We start from the raw sequence: 12,896 nt of genomic DNA on the forward strand, positions 1-12,896 counted from the left end.
TGAAGCGCCATCTGTCGTACATTTTTTTAACTTTTGTATTTTTTTGGTTCTAATAAAACCCCATGTCATTCCAAGCATGTGTGTCAATTTGTACCTCTCTATCTACATTATTCCGTTATTTATTCAGTTTTCAAATTTATACTGACTTTTTGATCCCCTGGTACTACTAATCCCACAAATCTGAGGTGTCCCTGTAGAGTGGGATGAAAAGTTCACATCGTTGTAGCTAACAACAACTACAACAGAACTGGGCACAACCCCACAAGTGGGTGATGCCTTTCTGAACCTAACGTTGTTGTCTAAGATAGTTGGTTGTTGATTTTCACTGACAAATGGAGACTAAAAGCGACACATAAGGTATTACATTTTCTGCTGCACCAGAAATTTTTTTGCTAATTAGGGCTCATATGACAGTATAAATATTCTGTGATGTTACAAATGAAAATCAGTTTACATTGTTGCACATATAAAGAAAGATAGTCAGTGTGATGAGCATAAATTCAGCAAATTATATTTACATTATGTTCCATTTTCCACCATACAGTATGGAAATATAATTACATGGTCAGTCAAATACTGAAACAAATGTTACACAACACAAAAGAATAATCCAGAATAATAGCCTATTTTCAAATAATTAAATGCAGCAACTACTATGCAGGTGTCAGCTAATATTACACAAGTTTTAGTCTTTTACAGTTCTCTCTATCTTTTTCTCTACCAACAGTATAAGGATTGCTATTATACAACCAGCAAGTGAAATAGTTAAGACAGGTCCCATAGTACAGAAGGTGACACTTATAAATTCGGATGCTATTTTAGCTTCATTCTGCGGCCAGTAGATCAGTAGTGTTCTTGACAATATACCGCTCTCGCGCATTTTGTACAGCCTGCGAAAGACAGAATTTATCAAAAATTTGTCTAAGGTTGTAATGAAACAGAAACATATGCACATCGACTACAACTCCACTTCTTGTTTAGATGAGGTATTTGTAAAACAACTACTAGCCATAAGAATGATGTCAAATTTAAATAACTGTGTAATTGTTCATTGACACTACTATCTTTCCACGAAACCAAAGTCATCCTCAATAAATGAACTATTGAGAAAATTGTTTCTGTATTATTATGATACGAAAAGTGCATAGAATTCATATTTTGAAGTAGTCTAAAGCTTGCAATGGGGTCTATGTTAATTTACAATTGTATATTTGGAGAGAGAATATATTACAGCTAATAGTTCAAAAAATGCGACATTACTTATCGTTGATGATTTTGCGGTATGGGCTGCCCTTCTGAAGACCTATTCCCAAATAGTAAGGCGTCGATGCCTCAGGAATTTCCGAAAGAGCGCAAGACAGGCTTTTTGAATATAGCATGCTTGTCTCATGCTTGGCTATGAAGGCATACTTGGCATTGCTGCAGACTCTCTGGAGCCCTTCGATATTGCCATGTGGTAAGATGTCCTTGTTCGGTGCTATCAGCTGGAGATATAACGCTCTTCTCACGTTATCCGCAGCATACTGGAAGAGAAATAAACAGATACTGAACGAATATTTCTAAAATGTGATTGCTTTTGGATCTCTCTATAATAACCCTAACAAAATATATACAACGCCAGAAAAAGAATTAGTACACTCTTTTAGTTGTTTCCAATTCACTGAAGGTCTATTTCCACAACAGTGCATAGGCAGTATACGAAATGATTGCATTTACAGATCAATAGCACAACTGGTTCTGAGGTACAGGTATCGACCTATGCTGAAACAGCGATGTTAGTACGTGGTGTAGCCTCCGTGGGCGGCAAAGCAGGAGTGGACTCTGGCATCCAATTGAATGTACGGATGGTGAATACTGTCCTGAGATACGGTATCCCACGCCTGTTTGACCTGTTCACGTAGTTCTGTAAGAGTTATTGCTTGATGAGTCGCACGAGCCACTTCTCGTCCCATCATATCCCACATGTGCTTAATTGGAGACAAGTCTGGAGATCGTGCTGGCCAGGGAATTTACTACACGTCTTGAAAAGCCCGTTGAGTGTGTGGGCGAGCACTATCCTATTGGAACAACACAGTACCTTCCTGTTACAAGAACGACAAAACAATGATTCTGAAACGTTCTGGACGTCGCGAACACTGGTTAGCGTCCCCTCCAGAAACATAAAAGGTGAGTGAGAGTTGTAGTTTACCGCACCCCAGGCTATAAGATCTGGGGTGAGGCCAGTGTGTATTGGACTAATGCACTCTATGAAACAGCGCTCACCAGGTCTAAGTCATACGCTCAAAGAACCACCACTTGCATGCAGACAGAATCTGATTTCATCGCTGAAGACCACGGTGTGTCATTCCATTCTGCAAGTGATCCTCTGACAGCACCAGTCGAGCCATGCAAGTCAATGTTGTGAAGTGAGAGGAAGATGGGCTAGAAATGTGTGCGCCCATAGTGCCACTGTTAATACTTGTTTCGCAACAGTTCGTGTTGACACACCTGGGCTCACAAGCCTTCTTACGAGGGTCACTCCAAAAGAAATGCACACTATTTTTTTTAATCCATCTTTTATTCTACATGGTTGAAAGTTTTACAGTGTGTAGATACATCCTTTAGGAACAATATCTTCATTTCTCCACATAATTTCCATCTCTCTCAACTGCCTTACGCCATCTTGGAACCAGCGCCTGTATACCCGCACGGTAAAATTCTGGACCATCCTGTTGGAGCCACTGTATGGCAGCGTGCACAAGGGAGTCATCATCTTCAAACCTTGTTCCATGAAGAGAGTCTTTCAGTTTCCCAAAGAGATGATAGTCACATGGGACCAGGTCAGGACTGTAAGGCGGGTGTTTCAGTGTTGTCCATCCGAGTTTTGTGATCGCTTCCATGGTTTTTTGACTGACATGTGGCCGTGCATTGTCGTGCAACAGCAAAACATCCTGTTTTTGCCGATGTGGTCGAACACGACTCAGTCGAGCTTGAAGTTTCTTCAGTGTCGTCACATATGCATCAGAATTTATGATGGTTACACTTGGCATGATGTCCACAAGTAAGAGTCCTTCGGAATCGAAAAACACCGTAGCCATAACTTTGCCAGCAGAAGGTGTGGTTTTGAATTTTTTTTCTTGGGTGAATTTGCATGATGCCACTCCATTGATTGCCTCTTCGTCTCTGGTGAAAAATGATGGAGCCATGTTTCATCACCTGTCACAATTCTTCCAAGAAATTCATTCTACCATTTTCGTACTGTTCCAAAAGTTCGCTGCATACCGTTTTTCTTGTTTCTTTGTCAGCCACTGTCAGCATCCTGGGAACCCACCTGGCACAAACCTTTTGTAACGCCAACACTTTCAGTATTCTGCAAACACTTCTTTCCCCTATCCCAAAGTAGCGTGACAATTCGTTCACTGTGATGCGTGTGTCAGCAGTCACCAATTCGTTAACTCTCTGCACATTGTCTGGAGTGTGTGCAGTACGAGGCCTGCCGCTGCGAGGACAATCCTCAGTATTGCCGTGCCATCTTTCATCACGTAACCTGCTTGCACACCGACTAACTGTACTGCGATCGACAGCAGCATCTCCATACACCTTTTTCAACCTCTTGTGGATGTTTCCCACTGTCTCGTTTTCACAGCACAGGAATTCTATGACAGCACGTTGCTTCTGACGAACGTCAATTGTAGCAGCCGTCATGAAGATACGCTGTGACGGCGTCACTCACGGGAACAGGTCGAACTAAGTTTGAAAGCAAGTGGGAAGGATGTATCTACACATTGTAAAACTCTCACACATGCAGAATGAAAACTGTATTTTTACAAAAATAGTGTGCATTTCTTTTGCAGTGACCCTCGTATATGGGATGAGGTAGCTGTACGATTTGCCACTGCTGTCCTTACAATACAACGATCCTGGCGGGCGGTTATGCTGCGTGGACGTCGAAAACTTTGTCTACGGGCGTGATACCAGTATCGTTGCACAACTGACGTAGCACGTCCAACTTGTGTGGCAGTTGCCTGAAAGGACAGTCCTTCAAACTAGCTCAGTTAGCTGTAAGAAGCACAAGTGCTTCTCTGTGGCATGGTTGCTTGCTTGCTTCACATGTTTGCATCACACTGAGCCTTTTGGATGTGAGCATTCTCTATTAATGGATGGAGACAGATGGCGCTCTGGTAGCTATGCCACTACGCTCTCTGTTGGCGGACGACGTTGAAACCATTATCGGTAGATTGGCTATCACCCAGGTTGCACATGCTGTCATCGGATCAGAATGGACGTCGTCTTCCCATGTGTACTATTCTTTCCAGCAGTGTACATAAGACAAAATACCTGGAACTACAAAAAGTCCAGGGCTATTTACATGGATAAGCAAACACTGGAGTGACGCTATAGGGTAAACGTTACCTGTCAACTTAAAAATTTCTGATTGTGTAGTATCAGGTTTCAGCCTTTTAATCGGTAAAATAATACATGTTTATCGTTTTGGGAACTGCAATGTATGATATTAGTAATCCTTTTTTAGTTATTCAGACTAAAAATCACACTTATTGTTATAAAATTCCAGTTTTGACTGTGAGCTACAGTCATAAAATGACATTACGAGCGGCATGTCCACTAAGCAACGCCATTCAGAAGTTTAGTGATATACAGCTAGCAAATTGTCGTGTAGTGGCTTGTCCCGTTAAGTGAGCAGGCGCTGGGATGCGAATCCTAGTAAACAGAGCGAGCTGTGACCGAAGGTGGGGAGCCACTTGGCTGGCCGCAGAACCCTAACGAGTTGGAAAATTCCAAGGTTATAGGAGATGAAGTACCACAGTGTGCTTAGGCAATATGGCCAGAAACTGACTGCGTTAGAATCTGAAACTTAGGATATTGCTAATATTTGTAGCCATTTTCGTCAGATGCTAACTTCAGTTATCTTTTACCACATAAACAATAAAAATCCTGTCTTTTGTAACTGAATTTGTTTGTATCAAACATGTTTTCTTTATACGTACTAAGCATCTTCAGTGACCTATAATAGAAAAAATATGTAATTACACACGTTTTGATATGAGATTTGTAGTGATTCTTTGCCAGTTTATTTAAATCTAGCCATTTCCATTTACAGTTATTTGATTGTATATTTTATTTACATTTACTCAGTGTCTTATTTATGCATTGACTTGTTGCTCTGTATGTGCTAGAGACAAATAGCTCAGGTTGCTTACAATAAACATTTCTTTGCACATAACTTGTACTGTAGCACACTTCACATGCTATAGTGACTGAGGCACCATGGGAGCTGTAGAAGGGGAGAGTCGAGTTGAGTGTTGGAGTGTACATAGAGGACGGATAGGTAGGTGGTGCGGCACAATGTGTGTATGTGTGTGTGAGAGAGAGAGAGAGAGAGAGAGAGAGAGAGAGTGAGTGAGTGTGTGTGTAAGTTTTTATGGTTATTTGCAAATCAGACTGAATTTTTGTCTTATGTTATTGCTGCTTTGGTGATTGAGAATTTTTTTCATTTTTATTTACGGCCTTCTGAACGCTATATTCTTCTTGTAGTGTGAGCATTCCTTTTTATTTTGTTACTACAGCATAATATTGTGATGTCTGTTTTCATCCCAGTGATTTTCTTTTATTATGTGTTCTGCATCTATGAAGTCGATACATTCACTCTTCAGTGTCCTTATATGATCTTTGTACCTGATGTTAAAATTTTTTACGGTAATCCAAATATATTTAGAATTGCAGTTATTACATGTTAAGTCATTTATTCCTGAACTTTTGTATTCCTCTTTTTCTTCTGATAAAGTTTTTAGTTTTTTGGTATTGCCCTATTTGTCTTGAAGGATATATTGATTTTATGTTCTTTGAAGATGTTGCTAATCTTGTGGTTGAGTCACTATGTGAGTTAACGAGCATTTCGCTCTGATTTAAGTATATGGCCAAAAGATTCAGCCTTCAGGAATTGTGAAACAAACCCTGTCGTCCAGGACCGGGTGCCACAAAGGGTACAGATTTACCAGGAGTTGGGAAATTCACAGTCGTCTGTTGTCTATTGTGGCCTAAGCGCTGTAGTGTGCGAATGAGACAGACGAGAACCTACGTCATAGGGTAACCCAGCAGAAGCCGTTTGTGGCCGAGGAGATGCAGCAGTGTTAAATATGGCGGGCCAATGTTCGGCCATAAAGGAAAACATTTATGAAAAAATTTAATTCTTTAGTAATGCAGGGAGCGAAGCCATAAAAATTTTAATCTGCCATCCTTCATAACTTTTCATGGTGATCCCAATAAAACTTGAATATTGATCATTTCTATAATAGTTTAGGATTTACTGTTAAAGTGAAATTAACAAGTTTTGTAACAAAGACCTGAATGCTAAAATCTGAACGTTTTGGTCAATCTTAACGATCGACATTTCGTATGGAAGCGCATCATTAAAATGACAAATGTTGTAAATATCAACTCTGTAACTTTATTTGTTTAAAAAATATAGGAAATTTAAATTATCAGTATTTCCAGTTAAGCATCAGATCATCATTTCCTCCACACAAAACACATTGAACGATGACAGCATGACACCTTATTGAATCATTAGGTAATAGAATATTTGTTGCAAAGTTTAGTGCATAATTGTTGCTTTTGTTCTTTATTTATTTATCAGAAAGCACGTTGGTGCAAGGCTACTGGCCATGACATTCAAAGTTAAGAAGGAAATTGTATTGTTTTTATGTAAAAGAATTTAACTTTATTATGTAATGGATATTATTGTTAATTTATTTAGAACGTGAAAGTGGTCAAGCTTTGATTATTTAAATATGTTAAAATGTAAAATAATGTAGAATAAGCCGTAGCCAATCAGACGGACGGCTTCAGGAAAGGGAACTGCCCTAGTCAGTTGAGCGAGGATTTTCGGGCCGGCCGGAGTGGCCGTGCGGTTCTAGGCGCTACAGTCTGAAACCGCGTGACCGCTACGGTCGCAGGTTCGAATCCTGCCTCGGGCATGGATGTGTGTGATGTACTTAGGTTAGTTAGGTTTAAGTAGTTCTAAGTTCTAGGGGACTGATGACCTTAGATATTACGTCCCATAGTGCTCAGAGCCATTTGAACCATTTGATTACTCCCAGTGAGTCTATGGATGTACTCCAATACCTTGAAGAGTTAATGGGGAGCGTAACTTTGGGTCTGGTGCATGACTGGCACCAGTCTCGGCGTTTTTGACATTTAATAAGTTCCTGATGTGTGTGTATTTTCCAGTGGCGTGTGATCGTATCCCAGACACGAATCTGTATTGGAATTACTCCCCCCCCCCCCCCCCTGTGCCGGTCGGTGTGGCCGAGCGGTTATAGGCGCTTCAGTCTGGAACCGCGCGACTGCTACGGTCGCAGGTTCGAATCCTGCCTCGGGCATGGATGTGTGTGATGTCCTTAGGTTAGTTAGGTTTAAGTAATTCTAAGTTCTAGGGGAACGCGGCCGGTGACGGGTAGAGGACAGTGCTGGTGCAGACGCGAAAGCGGTCAGTTCGGCTGGAGACACCAAAGTGGACAGTTCGGACTGAGACGCGAAAGCTGACAGTCGGTCTTTAGGTAGCTAGGAAGTGAAACGACTTAGAAAATTTCGCGTTGTGTGGTATCGCGGGAATTATTCTCTGAGCGGTGAGCAGCCGCGCGCCTGGTGCGAACTCTAACTTTTCGTGTAAATATGATGGAGGTGGAGTATTGAATTTGTGTTTCCTGATGAGACTGTGAATAGTCGAACTGTGTCAAATGGATATGCGTTCGAGTGTACAGTAACTCTAAATACGACCACTTTCGCTATTAGTTTGCTTTCTCAATAAACATTACTCTAACCAAATCGCAGCTGTGTGCCCTACGTCACTTATGGGTCGTTAATTTAGTTCCTGATATTATTATTACTGTTATTGCATGTTATGTTAACTTTGTATTTCGCAAACTTTCCATCAGCCAGACAATTTAACCAAAGGGTCAAAAGTGTCTAATTTAGGGCGCGTAATGCGGCCAGTGCGGTTCAACACCTAGACGAGTTTGAGCCAAGACATTTCGACGAAGAGGAACCGCATGTGAGCCCAAACATCTTTGGGATGTTAGCTCGCAACTTGTGCTATGTGAGGGTCAGCCAACCATTTTTACTGACTGCACTGTTTTGTGTCTCTGTTAGTAGTAAAATTTTCCAACAGCCCACCAGCTCCACAGCAATGATGATTTACAAAGTAGGTAAGTAACTTTACTTTATGAAACTTATAAAACAGAATTACAACAAATTAAATCAAATAATAATTATTATTTATTTCCCATATACTTTATACATTTATTTACCATATACTTTATTTACCATATACTTTATGTCAAAATTTTATGAAAACTTAATGAAAATTCTTTCAAAATCCTTACTGCCTACTGCCCACTATGAAAGCTGGAGCGCCCATTAGCGGACAGTGTGAACCATGTTGACTACCACTGTGCTATGTTGTGATGTATTTTCTCATGTAAGTATGCATTATGTGTTATTGTTATATATTGATGAATCCAAATTGTTTTCAATTTTGCTGTGCCCTGACTGTATGTATATTCATGGTGTGGTGTCATACTGACGCTGCATCCATTGTTTTGTCATATGTTGATGATCATGTTCATTTCAACCTGATAGTTCTGTTTGCTTAGAGGTATTCTGCAATGTCTGTATACCATACTCTGATGGCTGGAGCTCTTGAGAGTGCAGGTTGATTGATTTCCATGGAATAATCACATCTGAGGCTGTTTCTTTTCTGAAAATGTTGAAACTGTGTCTGTTGTTAGATTTCATTAGTTTGAGGTCGAGGTAGCGTATTGTCTCTACTGTTTCTGTTTACACGGTGAATTTGATGTTATTTAATAACAATTTTGGTAACATTTACAAGTTTAAGTCGCCACAGTGAGCAAATCAGTGGGCCACATAATCAAGCTGCAAATGGGCAGGTAGAAAAGTGTTCATGATCTTTTGGCTTTGTATTTTCGTTGTGAGATTGGCTTTCGTAAGGTTTGTGTGGTCAGAGAGCCACATGGGTTTAAGTGTTTCTGGGAACTTATAAATATTTTGAGGTGTACCAACTCTGGACTTGAAATTATATTGGGACTGGAGTGCTGGTGGGCATAGGCTCATAACAAGTCTGTCAGTAACTGAAATTTTCAGGTGATATGAGCTTTGCCACGGTATAAAGATTTGTGAGAACTTAATTACTATGTTAGTGATTTGATGCACAGCTCCATACCTTTCATTTACATTTGTCACTACTTGCAAACGCTCTGCTAACTCTGCAAAGTCAATCAGTTTGATTTCTTGTTTCTATGTTGTGCTCAATAATTGCGTGTATGAGGCCACTTTTCAGAAAAATATTTGTGTCTGAGTTGAATAAATTCATGGTCAATATTAATCCTTTTGCTGTAGCCCACATGATTTACCGAGCGAGGTGGCGCAGTGGTTAGACACTGGACTCGCATTCGGGAGGACGACGGTTCAATCCCGCGTCCGGCCATCCTGATTTAGGTTTTCCGTGATTTCCCTAAATCACTCCAGGCAAATGCCGGGATGGTTCCTCGGAAAGGGCACGGCCGACTTCCTTCCCCGTCCTTCCCTAATCCGATGAGACCGATGACCCCGCTGTCTGGTCTCCTTCCCCAAACCAACCAACCCACATGATTATTGTCCTCTGAGATTGTATTCTTAATGTTTTTTTCCTTTGATATACTCAATCAGTTTATTATTTTGTTTGTTTCATTCACTTATGTGTCTATGTTAAGCTAATGTACAGTCTTTCAACTAAAACTGGCCATCTGGGAGACTAAGTCCAAGTCATATATTTAATACAGACGAAAAAACTTCCTGCTCCTCAGAATTATAAGTCTAGCAATATGTACCATTCGGCAACGTTGTAGGATCCAGGAGTGTTTGGAGAAAGCAACGTATTCTTCTCAAGGTGTTAGAGTGCTGTTTCCGCTAGGCGTCTAGTTTGAAACGCCATGCAACGTAGCCACACAGTCACGAGTTCAAGTTGACTCCTTCCTCCATTTTTTAGACCGCATTTCGGATGTGTATTAGTGTTATCAGTTTCATGGAACTTGAAAGATAATTCGCTTCACTTCCTAACCCACCTGAGAATAGTTTACGGGCAAGAGATTCCTAGCCTTTCAGTGACCACCAGCTGCCGACCACAGGATACCCGCCCCCTGACTTCAGGCACCATCCGACCACACTAACGTGGCAAGGCGCTATAACTGTATTTATTAACTATCATTTTCTTGTTTAAAGTTCTAGTATTGCTTTTCCAGTTAGGTCTTGGAATTTGAATATTTGAAACTTATGAACATTGTTCCATCGTTGTAAAAAAAAAAAAGTCGCAAGTGGAAAAAGGCCTAACATTTGTGTCATATTGTTCACTTTGAATTTAATAGAGGAGAGAAAGGCAGCAGAGATAGCTTGAAACCTTTGTATTGTGTGTGGGTAAGTGCTTTTGCGCAAAACACGACAGAAAACGATTTTCTTCTGTGAAGAAAGATCGTTTTGGACAGTATGATTTTCCACATTCTAGAATTATGATAACTGAAATATGTGATGACTTGCAACCATTTAACGGTTATGCGACATTTGCGATCAACAGGCAAGGCCTTAATTGGAGGACGAGATTTCTGAGAATGAATGTCTGGAACAAACCATTGTATGGTAGTGAAACATAGACTGTGAGAAAACTGGAACAGAAGAGAACTGAGGCATTGATATGTGGTGCTACAGATGAATGCTGAAAATGTGGTTGATGAATTACCTGGACACAGTCCTAACACTGCTTCAGCTGTCGATGATCATCCTAGAGAGTATGAATCTGGAATAGTTAATTTAGATTCATCCGATCATCCTGCCTCACACAGGATCTGTTGTTATAAGAATGAAATAAAAATTAGTGTTAGCTTCATTTGGAAGAAATATTCCTAAAGAAGGGGGTAAATATCTATACTCGAATGCGTTGTACTGTAATTGACAGACTCAGGGCCAAGAGCACGCGCAGCCATGGCGTACGGCGCGACTGCTGCAGAGGCCTCTAGTGGTCAACGAGTTCAATGCCGTCTGGCGCGGATTCGAAACCCATGGCGCTCGGTACCAGAAAAAACATAAAAATTTTGTATATATACCTTGCTATCCCATGCAGTGGATTTCCTGGATTTTATGTAATTTAATACACTTGTTTCGTTTCGCCGTTTGTCATCTGCAAGCATTTAGAACTTACTGTAGGACAGTGGTTTAATTAGAAAATTTACGACTGGGCATGTTATGGTTATGCCTGCCATTAAGTAATACTGTGTGGAAGGGTGTTTGTGTGTGTGTGTGTGTGTGTGTGTGTTTTATTTATTTATTATTCATTGTTTGTATGTTGTTTGAAGAAAAATAAAGATTGTTTGTGTATGGTGTCTGTTCTTTTGGACATGTCCGAAAGAAGAGACACCATGGTGGCTCGTGACAGCTGTGAAGAATTAAATTTCAATGAATTACAGACATCAGCTGCGTATGGGATGATGGGAGAGTTGAAAATGTGTGCCTGACTGGGATTCAAACCCAGTATCTCCTACTTAATAGGCAGACACTCTAACTCCTAAGCCCCTGTGGACACAGGAATCAGTGCCCCCCCCCCCCCCCTCCAGCAGACCCCCATGCTCAGCTTACTTCACATACTACAAAAGTAGTGTTCCCTGACAATTAATCTCAATGCTCATGGTAAGGCGTACTCCCACATGAGTTCAAGCATATGTGTGCGTCCGCACCAACATGGTCCTTGGCTAGTGATGGCCGTAATTATATGTGTGTGGTGTCTGTTCTTTTGGGTATGTGCAAGCAAAGCGCTACAAAAACACCATAGCAAAATTACATCAAATTACACTCCTGGAAATAGAAAAAAGAACACTTTGACACCGGTGTGTCAGACCCACCATACTTGCTCCGGACACTGCGAGAGGGCTGTACAAGCAATGATCACACGCACGGCACAGCGGACACACCAGGAACCGCGGTGTTGGCCGTCGAATGGCGCTAGCTGTGCAGCATTTGTGCACCGCCACCGTCAGTGTCAGCCTTTTTGCCTTGGCATACGGAGCTCCATCGCAGTCTTTAACACTGGTAGCATGCCGCGACAGCGTGGACGTGAACCGTATGTGCAGTTGACGGACTTTGAGCGAGGGCGTATAGTGGGCATGCGGGAGGCCGGGTGGACATACCGCCGAATTGCTCAACACGTGGGGCGTGAGGTCTCCACAGTACATCGATGTTGTCGCCAGTGGTCGGCGGAAGGTGCACGTGCCCGTCGACCTGGGACCGGACCGCAGCGACGCACGGATGCACGCCAAGACCGTAGGATCCTACGCAGTGCCGTAGGGGACCGCACCGCCACTTCCCAGCAAATTAGGGACACTGTTGCTCCTGGGGTATCGGCGAGGACCATTCGCAACCGTCTCCATGAAGCTGGGCTACGGTCCCGCACACCGTTAGGCCGTCTTCCGCTCACGCCCCAACATCGTGCAGCCCGCCTCCAGTGGTGTCGCGACAGGCGTGAATGGAGGGACGAATGGAGACGTGTCGTCTTCAGCGATGAGAGTCGCTTCTCCCTTGGTGCCAATGATGGTCGTATGCGTGTTTGGCGCCGTGCAGGTGAGCGCCACAATCAGGACTGCATACGACCGAGGCACACAGGGCCAACACCCGGCATCATGGTGTGGGGAGCGATCTCCTACACTGGCCGTACACCACTGGTGATCGTCGAGGGGACACTGAATAGTGCACGGTACATCCAAACCGTCATCGAACCCATCGTTCTACCATTCCTAGACCGGCAAGGGAACTTGCTGTTCCAACAGGACAATGCACGTCCGCATGTATCCCGTGCCACC

At 42.2% G+C, this 12,896-nt stretch overlaps 1 protein-coding gene across 1 annotated transcript in view; it reads right to left on the bottom strand.

The window, feature by feature from the left end:
- Nucleotides 1–1,256: 1,256 nt before the first annotated feature.
- LOC126249364 (glutamate receptor ionotropic, kainate 5-like) overlaps nt 1,257–12,896 on the bottom strand; it is a 101,189-nt gene continuing 89,549 nt past the window's right edge. Inside the window, exon 4 of the mRNA XM_049951017.1 lies at nt 1,257–1,523. Coding sequence (XP_049806974.1) covers nt 1,257–1,523 — 267 coding nt within the window. The remainder of the gene's footprint in view (nt 1,524–12,896) is intronic.

The sequence above is a fragment of the Schistocerca nitens genome, chromosome 3 (genome assembly GCF_023898315.1).
Source record: "Schistocerca nitens isolate TAMUIC-IGC-003100 chromosome 3, iqSchNite1.1, whole genome shotgun sequence".
NCBI lineage: Eukaryota > Metazoa > Arthropoda > Insecta > Orthoptera > Acrididae > Schistocerca > Schistocerca nitens.